This window comes from Patella vulgata, chromosome 6, assembly GCF_932274485.2.
Source record: "Patella vulgata chromosome 6, xgPatVulg1.2, whole genome shotgun sequence".
Taxonomy (NCBI): domain Eukaryota; kingdom Metazoa; phylum Mollusca; class Gastropoda; family Patellidae; genus Patella; species Patella vulgata.
In genome coordinates, this window is record NC_065884.2 from 9,922,738 (window position 1) to 9,947,049 (window position 24,312).

The following is a 24,312-nucleotide window of genomic DNA, read 5'->3' on the forward strand; positions in this document are numbered from 1 at the left end:
AAGTTATTATAATTCAAGGTCAATAGAGCAGTATACCTAATGTGTTCTCCGACTCCGCAAAAAATTTACGTCTTCTACGAGATAAAATTTAATACAAAATATATAACTATCCAACATTAATCCAAATTTCCAGAGGAGACTGGAGTCTTAAGAATCAGAATCATTCTCCCCATTAGGGAATCTTTTAAATTAATCAGATATTTTTTATTCATATTTTATTTATTTTTTTAATATAAATAAGTTCTCACTTTATCCCACAATTTGTGATTTTTAATATTCAAAAATATAGGTTTGATTCCACGCTTTTTAAAGTGTCACAGTCAAAAGGTTCAGTTGCAAAAAAAAAAAACGTTCGGAAACCAATAATCTAATAAACTGTACAAATTTAGAGAATATCAGTTATTTTTTATTTAATTTTTTAAATAATAATAAGTTCTTACTTTATCCCACAATTTGTGATTTTTAATAGTCAAAAATATAGGTTTGAGTTCCACGCTTTTTAAAATTAAGGTCCAGCGGCAAAAAAAAAGAAAAAAGTTTGGAAACTACTGATCCAATACAAGAGAATATACACAGTATATGTTTAGCATAAAACTAGTATCATTATAAACAGAGAGACAGTATATTCAACAAAATATTTTACAATATTTAAAACTTTACAAATATATTTAACTCTTTAACATTTATATACAGAAAATAAAATTGTAGTTGATTTATTTACAAGAATCAAATCTTAACAATTTATTTAATTTATGAAAAATATTTTTCTCTAGGAGTATACAGGAAGGGTGAAAGAAGCACCGTGTTATTTTAATATGATCAACACTCTTTCATTTATAATAATTCCACTTCCAGATTTTGTCAATCAGACAATTCTGACGTATTTTGTTGATCTCAGATTAGCAAGCTATTTCTTGTTTTGCCATAGAATATAATTTTTAGTATTATCCAAGTTTTTAAAATATAATTTTTAGTATTATTCCAATTTTTAAAATATATTTTTTTTAATGTTTTTACAGTATTTATTGTATTTTTAGGTTAAAATCTTTGAAATCTAATTTTTAGCATTATTCCAATTTTTAAAATATATCTAAAGTGTTTTTGATTCTTTGGGTTATTTATTTTTGTGGCATGTAAACTGACTGACCGGTAACTTCTCCAATTGGTCAATTTTACTGACAGTCAATTTCATTAACAGTCAATTTCACGGACAGTCAATTTCACTGACAGTCAATTTCATTAACGGTCAATTTCACTTACAGTCAATTTCACTGACAGTATTTTACTGACAGTCAATTTCATTAACAGTCAATTTCACTTACAGTCAATTTCACTGACCATGAAATCAGAGCGCTGTTAAATATCAACCTTACAAAGAAATACAAATGGCTATCCATGCTTTATCTCCCTTCATTTATAATCCCAGATATTTTGGGTATTTTAATACGTTTTTTTAACTCAATTCTCCCAAACATTATAAACGTTTCATTGCAAACTATTTCTATCATTTTAAATTTTCCCTCATTCCTTTTTTCCAGGTAACTTAATTCCATCAGCCTATCATCACCTGTTCAAACTGTGGGCTAAGCTGGTAAAACTATATCTGTAAATTGTGCATAATCAAATTATTATGGTGCAAGTTTTTTCATGTTGGAAACAATATCAAATTTTCTCCATATCTTAATCCATGCTAAACTGTACTCAAATTAATTATTTAACATTTAATTAATAAAACAAAATCACGATATTAACGGTAGATTAAAAAGAGGTCCATCAAAAGATTTATGAGAAAACATAGGTGGTGCTGGCTTGTTTATGTCGTCTGCAGTGGGTGCCTGAATGTTGACAAATTTTTAATTCGTCGTATCTTTATAAATACTGAACAGAATTAAACCATTTTTGAACCGATATTCTTTTTTCGAGATGCAACTTTCAAAATATTGTGGTTTGTAAGATATTAACAATCCTTCAAAAGACCATCTGATTAAAATACAGGTCTACATTTTGTTTGTTTCGTCTTTTTTTATACTTTCAATGGCCTCTACTACCTGAAGATCTGACCAGTTGAAGTGGTAGGTTGCGTCAGAGGTCATACAACCCTCTGACTTCAGACATTTAATTAACCGATCAGCGTTGATGGGTTAGTGGGTTCCGTGCACGTCACACCAAAAAACTCGTCATAACAGACCGCTTCATTAGCTAATCTTTCACATCATCCAGAATGTGGGTTATATAATAACTCTTCCAGATCCTGATGTAGTAAAGATAAGTAAAATGAAATTTTGAATTATAAAAAACAAAACGAAATAGGATCTGTGTTTTAATCAGATTGAGCCAATGATAATCAGAGATTCTAAATTTTAATGGTGTAAAGTTTTTCAAGCCAGTTCACTGATACATGCTTTCAATGGTGAAAGTTTTTCAAGTCAATGCACTGATACATGCTTTCAATGGTGCAAATCTTTCAAATTAATGAATGTGCTGGGCTGAAAAAAAGGATTTTAGACCCTTGCCTAATTTAAGTCATATTGACGTCTTTATAGCACAGATAATTTTATAATTATCACGGTCTATTAAAATCCATTATATATACAAATAAAGTAAAACACCATTACAAAACCAACAACTTACAACTGGACTTAACGTATCAGTTCAAATTCATTAAAAGTCACTTATTATAATTGTTATATCTTTTTAAACAATCAACATAATGGTTGCTTAAAGTTCACATATTTGAGGTTTATTTTAATTTATTAATTAAGGTCAAACCAAAATTGTTATATCTTCTTAAACAATCAACATAATGGTTACTTAATGTTCGCATATTTAAGGTGTATTGTAATTTATTAATTAAGGCCAATCCACAATTATTTTTTTTAATTCTTTGAATCTTGATAGACTTGGTGATATCAGTCCTCTGAACAACGTTGTCTTTAAAATTAAAAAAAATCTCAACTTAAAGGCAGCTTCTTAGAAGAGCAACTAAATAATTTTGTTTTAAATTTTTTTTCACCAAAGGAATAGGTAGCAAAATTTTAATCGGTGCTCCCTTAGAATAAAAACTCAAATCGGTGTCGGATAAATTACATGATAAATGTAAAAGTATTCTACAAAAAAGTTTAAAGGTTTGGGGTATTAAAAATGTTAATAATTCTGCAGATCTCATGCGTTCAACAGGCCAGCAAAGCCAAACCGAGCTAGCAATATCTAAGGTTACAACTTCTAACAGGAACTGTCATAAACAGGGGGATTCTGGGTAAACAATAACTCAGGGCTAGCCTTTCGCACATCTCCATGACAACAGGTCTTGGCGCTATAGAGCTGTATTTCAGATATAAAAATAGTATCAATTTAATCTGTAATGTTGTTTCAGCTAATTTTGCTCCATTTTTTAAAGGATGCCACTTCTCGGACAGGTACATTACAAGTGTGAGCCTTCAGACGTAAATTCCTATCATCTGTTAATAACACAACATCCCGATACAGTCGAACTGGGGCATCTGAAAAATAACAGATGACACTCATTAAGGTTAGACCTAGCCCTGAAAAATAACAGATGACACTCATTAAGGTTAGACCTAACCCTGAAAAATAACAGATGACACTCATTAAGGTTAGACCTAATCCTGAAAAATAACAGATGACACTCATTAAGGTTAGACCTAACCCTGAAAAATAACAGATGACACCCAACAAGGTTAGATCTAATCCTGAAAAATAACAGATGACACTCATTAAGGTTAGACCTAATCCTGAAAAATAACAGATGACACTCAACAAGGTTAGACTTAACCCTGAAAAATAACAGATGACACTCAACAAGGTTAGACCTAATCCTGAAAAATAACAGATGACACTCATTAAGGTTAGATCTAATCCTGGAGTCTAAAATAACTAAACATAACTCAATCATGTTCAAACTTCACTAAAATACTTATTCAATCAAAAATACATATTTCTGCAAAAATATGCAAATTACCTAATTTGTATAATTTATGCAGAAGGATCGAATTACTGAAAAATAGAACTTTTCAAATGCAGATTATCGGTACTCATATGGTGATTACACTATCCGTCTCTAGTTTTAGAGTACAATGGTGCTAAAGTTTTGAGCCAATTCTTTTTTTTTTTTAATGAACAAAGTATGTTAGAGAAGTTTAAACATGATTGAGTTATTTTTAGCTATCTTATTAAACACCAGGGTTAGGTCTAATCTTAATTACTTGCACATTTATCATTTTTATAAAGAATCTATTAATCAAATTGATAACCACTCTGTATAACCCGAGTACCGGTAGAATGATTAGTAATGAATCTATACACCAAGTTTAATCACTCTCACTCAATTAGAACTACAGTTATCTTGTTCCAAAGCATTGACAAATATAATTGTTTATCTCATTTGAGCATAAGAAATTAAACTAATATCTCAAAGTCTGTCTTTGTCGTACATGTTGAAGATGCATTATGTAAGAGCTAAATCTGTCTATTGCTGGTCTTTCTTTTGGCTTCAAATGTTATATAAATTATTAATTAGAGATTTATTAACATCCCATAATCATTTTGAACGGATTGAAAAACGATTGCCATTTAATAATCTAATTAAATAATGGATAATCAAAAAAAAAATTCATAGTATCATTGTTACTTGACAATCAAGACTATATCTTGAAATCTTCAACCACGAATAACTCTCTATATATATTTTTCTTACATTATCTATTTTTGAACTATTATAGCAAGAACAGACAGCTCTATAAGTATACATTACGCAAGAGCTAAATCTGTCTATTGCACGTCTTTCTTTAGGCCTGAAATGTTATCTAAATTATTAATTAGACATTAATTAACCTATCCAGACCATAATCAACTCTCGATGTCATCGCTAGCCTGCAATATTTACTGGATTAGGATGCCATCTGCTGCCCAACTCTCATTAATGATTAAATCAAGAAATGGATAATCGAAACTATGCTTTTTATTGTACCGAATTTAGTAATGATGATCGAGGCTAGGCCCAAAATTCAATCGCTAAATTCTTGGTTTAGAGTGGATCAATTTGACTGAAATTTTTAGTAAATTCCCTTTACACTATCTAGTTTTTAACTATCAGAATCAAAACTGCCAGCTTGTTATCTAATCTCCCAAAATGCATCTTTAATTTTACATACTGCATCTTTAATAAATTACCATAGATGTATTAATGAACTTGTGTTTAGAGTTTATTAGTGTAACAATAGCTGTGTATTAATAAACTTACCTTTTTCTTTGGGCATAAAATCTCTGGCTTTATCTTTACAATAATGTAAACAACAAGATAAAATCAGATCGTCATTCGTTCCCTAGAAATAAACATAATAACATTTACCTCAAAGTCATAGACCACAGAAATAGACATAATAACATAATGACCTCAACAAATAGACATAATATAATTACTTTCAAGTTACAGATCACTGAAATTGAGATAATAACAAGAACTTACATGTTATAGACCACAGAAATAGACATAATAAAAAGTATTTGCATGTTATACACCACAGAAATAGTTATAATAACAAGTACTTGCATGTTATATAGACATAACATCAAGTACAAGTACTTGCAAGTTATAGACCACAGAAATAGATATACATCTGCTAATATAATAATTATGGTACAATTGTGATAATTAATTATTACTTACGGTTGTATCAATTTCTTCACTTCTGAAAGCAATTGTCTCTAGGATCGAGCCTTTGGATGTTTGAGCTCGGAGATGTGAGTTTTTACGTTGAAATTGTGATTCAAGATATTGTACTGCTGTAGTGGCATGTTGTTGCACCATGGAGGAGTGTTCACGAGAGTCATGCTGGCTTTCCCGACCTCCTTTAGCTAATCCATCTAATTCATTTATTACTGTTAATATAAATAAAACACAGATCAGTCCCATCCGAATGACTAGACAGCTGTCCATGTCAGACCATCCATCCTGCATCACTGACAAGGGGGAACCAGGCCGGAAAAATTGGATGATCTTTCTCAGTCAACCTCCAGGCTAGCGAGCCAGCATCTTACCAATTTAGCCACTGTGACCCCCCAGACAGTTGCTATGAAGTAACCCCATTGGCTAATAACAACACTATTATTGTATGAGTCTTGATTATCTTTGTAGATTCCATGGACATATCCTTTTCTTATGTACAGTAATTAAGCCAAATAATTTTTTTCAATTATATTCTAATATTTTAAGACTAATATATAACTTACCAACAAGGGGGATAACTAGGGTATATTTTTTACTCTCTAATATAGAGATGAGAGGGTTAAAATGGTCAATAAAACAATTTGTGTCCGGCACAAGGAATCGTGGATGTATCTCTAATTCTATCTTTTTATGGCGATCTTTATCCAGCAATGCCTGGAATATAAAACAAAATAAATATCATTCTGGGATTAACATATGGTTTATCTTCAGGTATGTTCAATTGTTACTCCAGAACATTCCACATGGATGGGATTGTAATCGCGTGATACAGAATTGCATATGTGGTATATCATTATGTCATGCATTCCCATATATGGTATATCTTTATGTCATGCATTCCCATACATGGTATATGTTCATGTCTTGCATACCCATAGTATATCTTTATGTCATTCATTTATGCCATATATGGTACATCCTTATGTCATGCATTCCCATATATGGTATATCTTTATGTCATGCATTCCCATATATGGTACATCATTATGTCATGCATTCATGCCATATATGGTATATCTTTATGTCATGCATTACTGCCATATATGGTAAATCTTTATGTCATGCATTCCCATCGAGTGATACAGATCTAGAATTGACAGAATTTGCACATATAATATACCTTTAAGTCATGTATTCCCATGGTATATCTTTATGTCAGGTATTCCCTTATATGATATATCATTATGTCATTCATTCCTGCCATATATGATATGTCATACTGGGATCTTTAGCAGTAAATCTATAAGGTGAGGCAGGTGACGCAATCCATGGTTTCCGTTCATTTAAATACACAGCAACATCGATCACCTCCAACAATGCCCATCCTTATCATCCTTCATTAACCTCATTAACGATATATTTATTTAGATGTTATGTTAAGAAAAATAAATAATACCAACCTCGACATTTTCTTTATGTTGAGATCGTTCTTTCACTTTACGTTTCAGATGTTCTCGTTTAGCTTTTAAATGGCGGACGTGATCTTCATCACCACTCACGTTTTCTGTTTCTTCTTCACTTTCAATAATAACATCTTCTGACTATAAGATTAATTTATAGGTCAATAATAACATCTTCTGACTATAACAGCCCTGAAGTCCACAGAGCATAGTCTAATAGACGAAGGAACAGGTAAATTAATATTATCTCCACACAAGATGATTTCAATAATCCAGGTAGTATTATTGTCTCATCCAAAGCATTCATCAAAAGGCAAATTTTTACTGGATGTGCCAATTAGACAATGTGATTCTGTGTCAATTTTTAAATCAAAAGTGACTATCTTAAGTCATCATCATTAACAATTAAAAATGAGATTATTTTCTGTTGCCAAGACTATTTCCTAGTGGATTGAGTTGTGAGAGAGAAGGAGAGAAATGGTGTTTAATGTCCACTCGACACAAACTAGGTCATTTTGGGACTAACATATGGTTCAATTTTATTTCAATAATTCGCTTGGGCGTAAGGGTCTTTAGCAGTGTGAGGAAAGCTGAGGACCCGGAGAATACCCATGAGGTTGGACAAGCAACCATACTCCCTGTCACGTACATCCGAAGAATCAAAACCATGCCAGTTGACTCCTTATGCTAACCATTCGGCCATCCAACCCCCCAGATTAAATTGTTGCTCAATACAAATATTGTTATTGTTATTATAATTACCGCTGAATCAGGACATTCATCATCAGCTTGCTCATTCTCTGATCTGTTAACAGGGGCTACTGAGTAATACTGTTTAGTTTCTACATTATAAGCCAACATCGGTGGTTCGATACCACATAAATAATCACTGAATAAACCCAACTTCTCCAATCTCATACTGTCTCTTGCTATTTCCTACAAAATATCATAATTATATCATTATTATTATTATTAAGAAATTTTAAAAAGCACAATTTCCATGAAGTGTGCTCAACGGCACTTTACAATAAACAAATGTCCACAACAAAAAGATCACATGTCCAAAATAAAAAGATCACATGTTCAAAGTAAAAAGATCACATGATGAAAATAAAATGATCACATGTTCAAAATAAAATACAGGAGCATTCGATCGAGTGTTTCCTGGCCCCGAGTTCACAAAGCATTCTCAGACTTAATTTAAGAATTTACTCAACTTTCGATCACTGTTTATGAGAAATATCTTTAATCCAGAAACACAAAACTTTGCACATAGTTTCTTATTGATGTATTTGATACATTAAAACAATAATAGTTTTATAATGGGCTATATTTTAGTTAAAATAAGGTGATCAATTTTGAGTAAATTCTTAACTTAAGTACGAGAATGCTTTGTGAACTCGGGGCAAGTATTTTTTGATTTCTTGTTTGTTTACTCACCTTATCAACAGTAGAATGTACAAAACAACTTTCTACAGGAGCACCAAGCATAGGAACAAAACCTGCCATTAGATTATCTTCACTCAATATTATAGGGTCACAGTTTTCCTTGCGATGTCGATATAATTTAATATGCGACGTGTCGACATCTTTTAATATATTACATAAATCAGCAGTACATTTCCATGGATCAATCTGAGGTCTGAAAAATAAAATATTATTCTATCTTCAAATAATTTCACCTTACAGTTTGGGGCTGACTTAATTTCTTTATTGTGATTAGCTGATGAATTGCTCCAATATCGCATGTTTTAACAGCTGCACCAAGTGGTAAGTTTTAACAGACGATCCTACATGTAGTGGCATGTTTTAACAGCTGCACCCAGTGGTAAGTTTCAACAGACGAACCTACATGTAGTGGCATGTTTTAACAGATGCTCCTAGTGGCACGTTTTAACAGATAAACCCAATGGCAAGTTTTAACAGATGATCCCAGTGGCAAGTTTTAACAGATGCACCCAGTGGCAAGTTTTAACAGATGAACCCAGTGACAAGTTTTAACAGATGATCCCAATGGCAAGTTTTAACAGATGAACCCACTGACAAGTTTTAACAGATGAACCCAGTGGCAAGTTTTAACAGATGCGCCCAGTGGCAAGTTTTAACAGATGAACCCAGTGACAAGTTTTAACAGATGATCCCAATGGCAAGTTTTAACAGATGAACCCACTGACAAGTTTTAACAGATGAACCCAGTGGCAAGTTTTAACAGATGCGCCCAGTGACAAGTTTAACAGATGAACCCAGTGGCAAGTTTTAACAGACGAACCCAATGGCACGTTTTAACAGACGAACCCAGTGACAAGTTTTAATATATGTGCCCAGTAACAAATTTTAACAGATGAACCGAGTGACAAGTTTCAACAGATGAACCCAGTGGCAAGTTTTAACAGATGAACCCAGTAGCACATGTTAAACAGATGTTCTTTAAAGGTCTACTCTGTCTCAAAACATAAATATAGTATAAACAAACCCTATATCAGGTGGACGAGGCATTGGAGTGGGATTCCACAAACCAGCATGACACATCATCCAGTCAGTCCAAACTTTGACCCCAGCGGTCAACTGATGTAAATCTTCATTCATAAGTGCGGCAGGATAGTCTGGTGAGTGGAGGTGAGAGGTCATAAGTTCAGCACATCTAGCACACAATAAACCAAACATATCAAGGCCCATCTGTACAGAATAATCTTGTAAAAGAGAACGACAACTATCTTCTAATGATTCATCTGTAATAGAGAGAAAATTTCATTAAGAGAGAGAGAGAGAGAGAGAGAGAGAGAGAGAGAGAGAGAGTTTAACGGCCACTCGACACAAACTAAGTCATTTCGGGACCCGACATGTGGTTCAATTTTATTTCAATAATTCGCTTGTGCGTAGGGGTCTTTAGCAGTGGGAGAAAACCACGATGTTGGGCAGGCGATGCTACTCCTTGTTGTCACGTACAACCGGGGAATCGAAACCAAGCCAGTTGACTCAATGACAGACCGTATGGTACGTGCTAACGATTCGGCCATTCACACACACACCCCTCGAAAATGTCATTAAACATATATTATGCAAGAGCTAAATCTGCCTATTGCAGGTCTTTCTTTAGGACTGAAATGTTATCTAAACTATTAATTAGACATTATATTTACCTTTAAGTGCTGTATTTTCTATAGCGAACATATTAATAGCCATGAGTTGTAATAATCTGTGACTACTGATGACACACGGAGAATGTTGTAATAATACACTGAATTCTTGTAACATTTGTCCACAACTCTCCGCAAATAATTCCATCCTATAATAATAAACATGACAAATTCCATTCAGTATTAACAGAGTTATGACCAATCTGATTAAAATACAGATCTATATTTCGTTCCGTTTTTTTATACTTCCGATGGCCTACACTACATGGAGATCTGACCAGTTGTAATAGGAGGTCGCGTCAGGGGTCGTAAGAGCAGCTTTTGACCCTATGGGGTCAGACATTGATTAATCAATCAGTGTAGATATTTCTATTGGTTTACCCAAAGTTCTATGCAGAGCACGCCAAGAAATCGCCGTAACAGACCGTTTCATTGGCTAATTCTTCACTTCAACAAAAACGCCGGTAATATAACAACTCTTCCAGATCCTAGTGTTGTAAAGACAAGTAAAACAAAATTTTGAACTAAAAAACGAAAGGATCTGTGTTTTAATCAGATTGAGATATGACAAATTGAAATTACATTGATTTATATTGCTGCTCCCTATCTAACAAGACGGCTGCCATCTTTATTTACTGTGAACCCAATTGATGGGCCTCCTTTAAATCTGATTTGATACAACCCAGGAGATTATCTACTGTTGGTATTATGATTTTGTTTTCTTAATTAGTGTTAAATAATCAATCTGAGTACATACTAGCGTGGATTAAGCAGTGAGAAATTTGATATTTTCCAAAAAATACAAATCCAAATCGTTACTTTAATGGTCATTACAATGCCTTAAATAGTAACTCGTTCTCCAAGTATGATTAACAAATGTTGAAATATTTACCCTATTTTTGTAAACAGCTTCCCGTGAACAGTCAAAAAACTTAAAACAAATCGTTTATTTAACTGCAAAAAGATAAAAATAAAATTACATTTTAAACACTATATTGATGAAAACATCTTTTGTGGGCTGGTGGTGGGGGGGGGGGGGAACTATATAAATAAATTACCTTACAGACCAACCAAATGCAGAAGGCTGTCAATTTTATTTCAAATTTTCGCTAGCACGTAGGGGTCTTAAGAAGTGGGAGGAAACCGAAGGACCCAGAGAAAACCCACGAGGTTGGACAAGCAACCATACTTCTTGTCACGTACAACCGGGGAATCGAAACCACACCAGGTGACTCAATGACAGACCTTATGATACAGCGCGCACATGCTAACCGTGAAGGCTGTAGACCAACAATGATAGTCTGTATATAACAGGCCATTGCAAAATTCGGCATCTTTTGTTGATATAAAAAATACAGGATCTGTTTGAATCCATGCCGGTAGATCATCTACGATTGATATTTTAGTTCTGTTTTCGTCAGTTTGGATTAAATTATATGGTTTGACAAATGAACAATTGGGATAGTAACATAAACTATAACGAAATGATGCAGTATGTAACATAAAATATAATGAAATGATGCAGTATGTAACAAAGTATAATGAAATGATGCAGTATGTAACATAAAGTATAATGAAATGATGCAATATGTAAACATAAATGATAATGAAATGATGCATTATGTAACATAAATGATAATGAAATGATGCAATATGTAAACATAAATGATAATGAAATGATGCAGTATGTAACATAAATGATAATGAAATGATGCATTATGTAACATAAATGATAATGAAATGATGCAGTATGTAACATAAATGATAATGAAATGATGCATTATGTAACATAAATGATAATGAAATGATGCAGTATGTAACATAAATGATACTGAAATGATGCATTATGTAACATAAATGATAATGAAATGATGCATTATGTAACATAAATGATAATGAAATGATGCAGTATGTAACATAAATGATAATGAAATGATGCAGTATGTAACATAAATGATAATGAAATGATGCATTATGTAACATAAATGATAAAGAAATGATGCATTATGTAACATAAATGATAATGAAATGATGTATTATGTAAGATAGATGTAGATACCTCAATACCAGAGAGTTGCGATAAATCTTCTTCAGGTGTCTCAGAATCCATATTCTCAGTACTGCTGCCATCTGGTGATACCCAGATCTCAATACGATGTTTCGTCGTTCGCTGACGTTGTTCATTTTTTTTACGTCTCAAATCTTTTTCCTCTTCTTTCTTCTTTTCTACCAACTCTGACTGCAAAATATTTACAAATACTAAAGTTATTTTGGGGAAAATTGTCCTGAGTCAGGATTGATTCAACAACTGTGTATGTAAACTGCTGACAGCCTTACTACAAATGAAATGAAAGGGGGTTAATGTCCTTCTTTTCTGCTCCAACGAGAGAGAGAGAGTGAGAAACAGAGAAATGGGGTTGAATGCCCACTAGATCCAAACTAGGCCATTTCTGGTTCAATTTTATTTCAATGATTTGCTTGTGTGTAGGGGTCTTTTAGCAGTGGGAGGAAACTGGAGGACCCAGAGAAAAAACTACTCCTTGTTATGTTTAACCTGGGAATCGAAACCACGACAGTTGACGCAATGACAGACTTTATGATACAACACACATGCTGCTCCAACCAGACTAAAGAAGACGGGCATATAGATGCAATACAGTAAATGAAGTAACTTTTGCCCAGAAAGCAACTGTCAAGGGTTCTTTTACATAAATGCCAAGGTATACACACGACCGTGGTTTTTCTGTGCCATCCGAACAACTAGATGTTGTTTCTGCAAGGCTGTATGAGGAACTTTCTCTGCCAACATAGTGCAATACGAAAGAGAGAGAGAAATGGAGTTTAACGTCCACTCGACACAAACTAGCTCATTTTGGGACTAACATATGGTTCAATTTTATTTTATTAATTTGCAAGGATCTTTAGCAGTGGGAGGAAACCAGACGACCCGAGAAAACCCATGAGAATGGACAGGTGACCCTACTCCTTGTCACGTACAAGCTGGGAATTGAAACCATGCCACTTAACTCAATGACAGATCTTTTTATGCAACGCTCCGCCACCCAACTCCCCTACTCTTAGTATGTGCAAAAGCACCCAATTTTAGTTGGTAATTGTGAACTTTATCTTACCTTTTTCCTAGCCTCATCAAATAATGACATCAAACTTTCTCTAGCTGTGATAAAAGGATTACTTGCTGCCAAACTTCTCATATAATAATAAACAGCATCTAATTTACGTCTCTGTAGAAATCATAAATAAAAATCATAAATAAATACTCTAAACATTGGATATTTTTAAATCAAAGTTGATGCAATATCATTTCACGTTGTGCATGGTTGTATTCAAATTATACCCACATAGTGAATAAAACATAAAGAGCTGTTTTCTCCTTTAAAAGAAGCCAGTAAAAGTTTAGTTCTTCTATAATTTACGTGTCTATAGAAATCATAAATAAAAATCACAAATAAATACGCTTAACATTCGATATCTTTAAATCCATGGCGCATGGTTAAATTCAAATTAACCCAAATAGTGAATAAAACATAGAAAGTTGAGTTCTCCTTTAAACGAAACCAGTATGAGTTGAGTTTTCCTTTAAAAGAGACCAGTATGAATCAAGTTCTCCTATAAACTAACATTTCAGGTTATGCTAACCTGAATGAACAAAACATTAGAAAAACTGCAAAAGTTGAGTTTTCCTTTAAAAGAAAACAGTATGAATCGAGTTCTCCTATAAATTAGCATTTCAGGTTGTGCATGGGTTAAATTTAAAATGAATGAATAAATCATTAGAAAAACTGCAAGAGTTGAGTTCTCCCTTCAAAAATAAACATAATCATCATACCGTGTAAAGGGCTAATATTGCTAACTGATTATATGGACGGCCATTTTTTGGTGCCAACTGCTGAGCTTTCATATACCAACTGGAAAATATAAAAATATTTGAATGCATTAAAACCCTATTGATAAATCTTCTGTTATTTTGATTCAGGAGCCACATGAACTCAAATGGTACATCAAATTTTATATTAAAAAATATCAAGATAAAGAAAATGTTATTGATTTATTTGACTAATATCGTTACATATTATACATAATGATCTCTTTTATTACATCTATGACATACAGTCAGGGCTGTAACTAGCTCAGAGCAACGAGGGGACAGGAAGTGTTCTCAGGGGTGCTGTAAAATTGACGGACAATGTATATCTATGGTCGACAATTATTTCACAGGGGGGCGAAAATTTTTGCAGGGGGGGCTTGACATGTGCCGCCCGGACTGTACCTCTCCACTTTCTGTTAGCTATGCGACTGATAGCAGCACTGATATCAATACAAACCTTCTAGCTCGACCATAATTAGTTGTTTCATTGGCTTGTTCTCGATATCGTGATATATCACCAAGACATATGATTAACTTCTGTGCAATAACCAGACAAAGTTTAACTGTTCTGTTTACGTTATCAGGAGGAGGCTGGTTGGCATCCAGAAATGTTTCCAGATCAAAATTATACACAGCCTGCATTCTCTTTACTAAGCCTTCAAAAAAATCTGTGCCCTAAAAATAAAAACGAACACAAAATGAATGTAGTACATAAAATCTTTGACTACCCATGTTTTCGAAACTGCCTGAAACGCCTGCTCCAATGACCACTTCAAACCGCACACAACTAATATACGGTCACTAGATAATTCACAGCTATTCCTCTGTGAAACAAAATCAAGTATCAATGAATGAAAGGGGGTTTAACATCTGACTGGGCTAATGAAGACGGGCATATGCCACACAGTGTGTTAAGAGGGAAATTTTGCTCGGATAGCGGCACTACCGCCTACTCTTGTATCAAATTCCCACTGCCAAGGGATCTTTTACGTGCATACCACAAATTTTGCTCGGATAGCAGCACTACGGACTACTCTTGTATCAAATTCCCACTGCCAAGGGATCTTTTACGTGCATGTCACAATGTGTACACGATACCTCGGTTTTTCATCCCACCCAAACGACCATAGGTTGTCCCTTGTCAGGCCATCTATCCTGCACCACTGAAAAGGGGGAATTACGCTGGAAAATCCTGATGAACTTTCTTGGCCAATGCAGGGATCGAACACGGGACCTCCAGGTTAGCAAGCCAGCATCTTACTCACTGAGCCACCGTGGCTCCCAAAACCAAGTATCAATTATATAGGTAAGGGTTGTCTACAGTCTAGCCATATTACTGCATCACATATTCCTGAAGCAATGGCCCGAGAAATCCCTCTCTGGCCATTGCTGGATTGACTTCTGATACTTGGGTTTTTGAGGGAGTGTGTCTATTCTTCCCATTCAATCAAATCTATCCCATGTACAGAAACATGACAGTTCTTTGTTTAATCTGGGATCTTTTCTAAAATTTTGGACAGTGATTTAAGGTATTAAAAACAGTGAAAGGATTGTTCGTCTGTAAACAGTATTGTTTACATTATAGCCATTTGTCACGGAATTAGTTTTTCTGCAACATTCTGTTATGCACTGGTTAATTGGGTATTATAAATATCGTGAGTCGTGACGTAACATTATGTAAACATATTTGGTCCAATTTGGAGCTCTGTTTAAAGCCGAATAATATTAGTATGCAGTCAGGTATTGTTTGTTACTAATCAGACAATTGACCAGTCATAATTTAGAACAGAAATTTGCTTCCATTACAGCAGTGTTAAGTGGGATTAGGTCTAATTAAACGAAACACTGCTAGGAGTATGCTGCATCAGGGCATGACGACTTAACAGTTATCACTCATGATCTTGTTTCTAAACATCAACAAAATACATGGTTAAACCCAATCTGATTAGAATACAGATCTATATTTTGTTTCCTTTTTTATACTTTCAATGGCCTACACTGCATGAAGATCTGATAAGTTGTAGCGAGAAGTTGTGTCAGGGGTCATACGAGTGGCTTTTGACCCTATGATGTCAGACATTTAATTAATGTCTAGAGGGTTACCCACAGTACCTCACACCAAAAACTCGCCGTAACAAACAGATTCATTGGCTAATCCCTCACATCATCCCGAAGTCGCCGTAACAGATGGGTTCATTGGCTAATACCTCACGTCATCTAGAACGCAGATTATATAACAACTCTTCCAGATCCTAGTGTAGTAAAGACATGTAAATCAAAATTTTAAACTATAAAAAATGAAACGAACAGGATCTGTGTCTTAATCAGATTTGGTTAAACTTACCTCCAGTAGTATTTGTAATATATCAACATGGTAAGCTTACCTCCTGTAGTATTTGTAATACATCAGCATGGTTAAATTTACCTCCTGTAGTATTTGTTATACATCAGGCCCCGAGTTCAAAAAGCATTCTTAGACTTAAGTTAAGAATTTACTCAACTTTCAATCACTGTCTATGAGAAATATCTTTGATCCAGAAACACAAAACTTTGCACATAGTTCCTTATTGATGTATTTGATACATTAAAACAACAAACGTTTTAAAAAGGACTATATTTTAGCTAAAATAAGGCAAACAATTTTGAGTAAATTCTTAACTTAAGTCTGAGAATGCTTTGTGAACCAGTGCCCAGCATGGTTAAACTTACCTCCTGTAGTATTTGTAATACGTCAGAATGGTTAAACTTACCTCCTGTAGTATTTGTTATACATCAGAATGTTTAAACTTACCTCCTGTAGTATTTGTAATACATCAGAATGGTTAAACTTACCTCCTGTAGTATTTGTAATACATCAGCATGGTTAAACTTACCTCCTGTAGTATTTGTAATACATCAGAATGGTTAAACTTACCTCCTGTAGTATTTGTAATACATCAGAATGGTTAAACTTACCTCCTGTAGTATTTGTAATACATCAGAATGGTTAAACTTACCTCCTGTAGTATTTGTTATACATCAGATTGGGTTAAACTTACCTCCTGTAGTATTTGTAATACATCAGAATGGTTAAACTTACCTCCTGTAGTATTTGTAATACATCAAAATGGTTAAACTTACCTCCTGTAGTATTTGTAATACATCAGAATGGTTAAACTTACCTCCTGTAGTATTTGTAATACATCAGAATGGTTAAACTTACCTCCTGTAGTATTTGTTATACATCAGATTGGGTTAAACTTACCTCCTGTAGTATTTGTAATACATCAGAATGGTTAAACTTACCTCCTGTAGTATTTGTAATACATCAGAATGGTTAAACTTACCTCCTGTAGTATTTGTAATACATCAGAATGGTTAAACTTACCTCTTGTAGTATTTGTAATACATCAGAATGGTTAAACTTACCTCCTGTAGTATTTGTAATAATTGAGCTTTAGTATGATCATCAGATTCTTCTACCAGGTTTTTACGGAAAACTTCAATAACTTGATAATATGCTGATTTCCATAGTAACTGTTCTATACTGTGTTTATTAGCCAATGGCGGGTCCAGTAACAAAACTTGTTGTAATCTGCCCTTTAACTCATGTCTGCAAAAAAAATATACTGGGTATATGTAGCAAATCTATATCGCACGTCACACAAGCTAAATTATGACCAAATTTCATTATTACGAACAAAATTTAATGTACATGTAGTCTAAACTTTTCCTGCGTTCAAGTTTCGACAAAGCACTTAAAAATATAATGTACATGTACAGTCAATGCTAGATTTAGATGAATAAGAGATCCTAGGTTATTCCTCTTATGCGGTCTCTTCCATTCCTCACCCTCACAACTAGAGGAAGAGGGAAGAGTATTTTAAACACAACTGAGCAAAGCCCAGGATGATGGCAGATGTTTATGACTACAGCAGTCGAATTGAAAAAATCGCTCCCCTCAAAAAAACTCTCCCAGTTTTAATAAGAAGAGTGATTTAGAAATTAAGAAGAGTGATCTGATATTAAGGAGAGTGATTAGTTATGTGGATGGGAAATGGTTCTAAGATCAATAAGTACATGTAATGGGGTCATTTCTGGTTTCGTAAATGATAATAAACCCCCAATGACTATGTAAAGGAGAGCGATTTTCAATTTTATGGGGAGGGACCCCCCCCCCCCCGGTCGACATTCAGGTGAGCGACAAGTGCTCGAGAGTGATCGCTCGCCTTAAAAAACAATGACTGCTACAGTGTATGTTAGAAAGACTATGACAGTGTAAAATATCAAACGTACACCTTGACCAGTGGCCCCCTATAGATGTTGACACCCTAGACTTCAGTCTACCAAGCCAATAGGTATATCCGGTATTGTGTATGTACATACATGTACAGTGCGTGTAAGAAAGACTATGACAGTGTTAGATATTATATGTACACCTTGACCGGTGGCCGCCTATAAATGTTGAGAACCTAGCTATAGACTTCCGTCTGCCAAGCGAATAGGTATATCAGTGTACAGTGTGTGTTAGAAAGACTATGACAGTGTCAAATATTATATGTACACCTTGATCAGTGGCACCCTATAGATCTTGAGACCCTAAATCCTGTACTGTCTACAGTGAAATCTCACTAAGACCAGTTGCAGGACTGATGTAAATGAAATGAAATGAAATGGGGTTTAACGTCCCACAGTTCTGCGCTGACCTGGCTAATGAAGACAGGCATATGCCATACAGTGTGCCATGAGGAAAATTTTGACAGGACAGTGGCATATGGCCTAATCTTATATCGAATTCAAACTGCCAAGGGATCTTTTACTTGCACCTCAGTTTTTCATCCCATCTGAACAATACATGTTGTCCCTTGCCAGGCCCTCTGTCCTACACCACCGACAAGGGGAAATCACACCGGATAATTCATCACGTGACTGGCCTGTCATACTGAGATGGTCATTGAGCGTGATTTCAATACACTTAAACAAAAAATATTTTCAGAAAGATTTGAGTTAATTGAGCTAACCTCATACGATGTATATTTCTCCAACCATCTTCTCCATGAACTCGACAAGCTAAGATATGAGTCAACTGATTATCGATCTGCAGTGCTTCATGTAATAACTGCTGCGCTACAACTTGACATCGATGTCTAGACATTGTTGAGATCAACTGGTCAAAATCTCCATTACTGAAAGCAGAAATTTTACAATTTTTAAACAAAATTTCTCTGAGGAGCATGTGAATGAAATTCTCTCCAAATGAGAGAGAGAGACAGAGAGAATGAGAGAGAAATGGAGTTTAAGTCCACTCGACACAAACTAGGCCATTTCGGGACTAACATGGTTTTAATTTTATTTCAATAATTTGCTTGCGCATAGGGTCTTTAGCAGTGGGAGGAAACCGGAGGACCCGGAGAAAACCCACGTGGTTGGACAGGCAACCCCACTCCTTGTCACGTACAACCAGGGATTCGAAACCATGCCTGTTGACTCAATGACAGGCCTTATGATACAGTGTGCACGTGCTAACCATTCGACTATCCAACTCCCCTCTCTCCAAATGAGTGAATAATATTTCTCGATAGTTAATGAACCATCTGACTTATGATTTGATAAGGTTAATTGCTAGTTTTCATGTCAATGTCTGTGTGTGTGGAGGGGGGGGGGGGGGTGAGGGGAGGGATCTAATATATATCCTGTAGATCATAAAGGAGCCCTTATCTATGCTAATCATGAGTTTATACAGGACACGAAGCAGGGTCGACTGTATAACCTTACAGATTATCTTGATAATCTGGTCCCCCCCCCCTCCCCTCGTCTAAAATTATTAAAATATGTTATTCCCAAAATGACCTGGTTTGTACCAAACAACGATTAAGCCATATTGAATGTACTAAATACTGAGATAATTCTCAATATTTCTCCAATTGAAGTAGAAAATATAAAATAGGTTACCTATTAGAATATGGTCCTCTATCATAAGAACCTTCGAGTCTTGGATCACTGCGAGACTGTTGGTAGTTATAGTAACCAGGTTGAGGGTTGTTGTCTTGGTAACCAGGTGATGTGTCATGGTAACCATGATTATAACCGTAAGCCTGATCATTTTCAGGTGATGTAGGACTAGAGGAAGCGGGATCATTAAACTTCAGCTTAGAATTAGTTATTACAATAGGTTTTTTGGGGTTATTAGGATCAAACAACATCCTCTGACCTCCTTGCCCTCGTCCTTCAGCTCGTCCCCTCCCTTGCTGCCTTGGCAACGTGTCTGAATGACTTTCCCTATATCGGCCACGACCATGTCCCTGAGAATGAGGATGGGGTGGACCTGAGTTACCTCCTGTGAGTCTAATTAACCCCCCACTATGCACCTGTGGAGAATGACTTTCAGAATTTTTTCTCTGTTGATTTTCAGTGGACATTTTCACTTGTCTTTCATTCCCACCCAGAGTTATTTTAAGATTCAGATTTTCACTTTCACCAGACGGATGTCGAACTTTAGCTCCAGCAGAAGAATGGCGTTTTTTAGGTCGTCTTCCTCGACGTTCTCCGTGAAAATTATTTTCATCATCTTGATTGCTGCTTAAACTAGAATCCCGACTACGATTACTGCCATAGCCATGAGATCCTTTGCTATTCCTTCGTCTTTCTTTTTTACGACCGCGATAGTCATTTCTCGGTAGACTTGAATAACCCTTGGGATGTTGATGGTCGGCAGGTTCTGGTTCTTTCGGACTCTCTGGTTGCGGTGGATATCCAGCCACGCAACTTTCTAAATATTCATTCAGTTTTTGAGCTTCATTCTGTACCTGTTGCGACAGTTCCCTCTCCACTTCAGCACCCCAATCTAGAACTCGCTGCATGGCAGCTTCGTGTTCTTCGTCATCAAAATTATCAATACTTAACTCACTACTTACGCTCATGTCACTGCTAAAACTACCAGCACGGTGTCGTGATGCTGAAAATCGTTTTCCTGTAAAATATTTTTCAGATTCTAACTTATCCCTTTCTTTCAACATCCTTTCTGTTATTCCTTTCACCTGAAATTTCTTTTCTGGTTCTCTCTGGTCAGCAAATTTTTTCTGATTGCCACCTTTGAGAGATTTTGGTCGACGACCACCTCCTCCACCTCTGTACCCATAATTCTCATTTCTTTCATAGCCACCCTTTTCTGAAAATGTGTCGCCTTCCTGGGAAGAGTTAGAATTCCGCCGGCGATTCCGACCGTACGTTTCTCTTTGTTGATAATCTCCTGGTTTAGGACTTGAACTTCTGCGGTTATTTTTACGAAACTGTTCCTGTTTGTATTTGCTTTTCGGAAATGTATTACACTTTTCACCCTCATACGAAGACTTTCTGGAAGGTGTTGGACCGTCTGCTTTATTTTCCGTTGTTTGATCTGGATGAATTACCGTGACTTTTAAAGCACCAGATGAATCTTGTACATTAATCTGTCGTCCGAATGTTGAGGAATCCTCCTGATATTGATCATCAGGAGATTTTGGTTGGTTCGATTTTGTAATCTGAAACTGTTCCTTTTCAGATTTAGTGGGGCTTGTTATAGAACTGTTACTGATAATGGATCTTTTAACAGAGGGGGAATCAGAACCTGGTAAATGTCTTCTGTTTACTTTAGGACTCAGAGCATCCTGGCTTGAGAAACTGATTCGCATATTATCAACATCCGTTGTTATATCGGAATCCCAGTTCTCTTCTAATTTTTTATCTTCTTTCTCTAACAGTCGACCTCTTGGCACATAGACTTGTATATCAGGTCTTTTCTTACGTCTGTTATCCAGGTTTGATTTTTTTGCAGATTCCTCATTTTTATTCTTATTCATATTTTCTTTCTTACCATCAACTAGCACGTCCAGATCTCCATGTGGATTATTACCTAGTGACTGAATATTTTTTGTGATTTCTGAAAAGTTTCTTTCCATGCTGCTTTCTTTACTGGGAGGTTGGCTGTTGTTGTCAAAGGCAACATTGGTGGTATCTACATCCCACTCTGTTTCCCCGACAAATTTTGTATCAACCGTTTTTGTGGTTTGTAATCGGGATGCTCCACCAGGTCGATAGATTTGTTGGGCTGGTCGTTTAGATCTCGAAGGTTTCTTTTCACTATCATCTTCATCTCGATTAGATTTAGCTTTTTCTAGAACAAAGAAATATAAACAAATGAATTATGCAAGTAAATGGGGGAACATCGAAACAAAAATTATCTAGAGATAAAACACCTCCTGTTTTGAATTTAGAGAATTATTACTTATTATTCATTTGATACTGTTTCATGTGTGTCTGTTGTTTCACTATGTGGCTATGCCAATGATTGAAATTCATTGAGAATTATATAAAGTTTTGAAGTGTAGATTATTTTGAAACTGTAAAGTCATTCTAGTTCCAAGAAAAAACTCATTCTCGTTGAAATGCAGAGTACTGTTATATTCATTCTCGACCTATTTTTTCACCAATAAACAGTCGTTGTTGTTTGTATTTCAGAGGAGAGCCAAAAAAAGCTCCTCTCAATCAACGAATTGAAAAAATCGCTCCCCTCAAAAAACTCTACCAGTTTTGATAAGAAGAGTGATTTACTGATTTAGAAATTAAGGAGAGTGATCTGATATTAAGGAGAGGGATTAGTTATGTGAATGGGAAATGGTTAAGATCAATAACTGCATTCCTGGTTTCATGAATGATAATAAACCCCAAATGACTGTAAAGGAGAGCGATTTTCAGTTTAAGGCAAGGGAAAAAAAAATCCCTCCTCGGTTGACATTCAGGTGAGCAGCAGGAGCTCGAGAGCGATCGCTCGCCTTAAAAAACAATGACTGAATAAATATCCAACCAAAATACATGTATTTCCATTTTGGGCCATACATGCATACATATTCTATTTGAATAAACTGGCGGCATATCATATCAGATAAAGTCAGGGGTGACAGGTCTACTTTAAATGTAAGCCTACAGCATTAATGACACTCGAAGTGGCTCATATAAGTCATAATTTGTTTTAAAAATAAATTTAAGCAATCCATATGAAAGGAGCTAAATCCCTTATATTTGGAACCTATAAATTGACACAAATGGGTCGCAACGGATATAATAATGTAATATGAATGTATATAAACTGATTTACATTCAATCGTTTCCGTTTTTACTCTAATTTCAAATCAGTTACGTTCGTCGGAAATATGCCAGAAGTCTCAATCGAATGGCAATCTTTAGCATCTGGTTATTCCAGTCTACATAGTATTTATTGCGCATGCTCTCCAGATAAGAATATGTCTAGCCTCATTCATCAAGTTCCTTGTTAAAATGGGCCTGAAATGCATTATGGTACACGATTTGTGTACCAATGTTAAAATATTTATTTTGTCTTAAATATTAAATATCAGAAGCCCATCTTTTCCCGGTAAGATCACAACATCAGGTTAATTTAAATTTAAATAATTCGTGTTTTCAATGTTGAAGACTGTGGATGATATTGATCATATTGAGTTAAACAAACTTTCAAAAGACGTAAACAACTAATAGCAATCAAATGCAATAACTTAATTAATGGTAATAAATTTGTAAAGTAATATATAACAATTTAATACTGACTGACAGACATAATTTTTTTACATATCATATAAACATGTCATGTACATGTAGCCCCTGGCATGATGATATATTGCAGTGATAGGCCTACACAACAAAGACAAAGCTTAAAAACATGGTATTTACCAAAAATAATTTGATATATGCAGGTACAATTAAAAAGTTGTTAGTTTCAAATGTTAAGACGACAAGAGATAGTAAGAAAACAAATGGTTCTTGGTGAAATAAAAACTTGGAACCCCAAAAAAAAGAAAAAAAAAGGAAAATCAGAGAAACTGTTAAAGTAAGTTATAAAGTAAGGAAGTGAAGTTGAAGTCTCAATTCTCAATACTAATGTGTGTAAATATTCGAATAAAATTCGCTGTATTTTCATTTCAAATGAAAAAAACATTGTGGCTTATATTGGAGAATTAAAGAATAACTACCGTTTTTCTTTGAAATGATGGAATTTTTCAAATCATCATAAGTAATTCTGACAACTTCTCTTTTAGAAGCCATTTTGCTTCATCAACCATTTTTTCTAACTTTATTATAGAAAATATTAAAAAGGGGAAACAACTTTTGCAA

The 24,312-nt window shown here is 34.9% G+C and overlaps 1 protein-coding gene across 1 annotated transcript; it reads right to left on the reverse strand.

Annotated features, from left to right (window-relative positions):
- Nucleotides 1-2,898: 2,898 nt before the first annotated feature.
- On the reverse strand, nt 2,899-24,258 carry LOC126825129 (telomerase-binding protein EST1A). The gene is made up of 18 exons (XM_050554623.2): nt 24,171-24,258; nt 20,101-22,300; nt 19,170-19,334; nt 17,578-17,761; nt 14,627-14,844; nt 14,131-14,209; nt 13,415-13,525; nt 12,343-12,522; nt 11,176-11,237; nt 10,287-10,432; nt 9,620-9,875; nt 8,587-8,788; nt 7,909-8,082; nt 7,147-7,287; nt 6,250-6,400; nt 5,687-5,898; nt 5,261-5,342; nt 2,899-3,500 (listed from the first exon to the last, which is right to left on the reverse strand). The coding sequence occupies exons 1-18, from the start codon at nt 24,241-24,243 to the stop codon at nt 3,370-3,372; spliced, it is 4,767 nt and encodes a 1,588-aa protein (XP_050410580.1). The 5' UTR covers nt 24,244-24,258; the 3' UTR covers nt 2,899-3,369.
- Between the last annotated feature and the right edge of the window lie 54 nt (nt 24,259-24,312).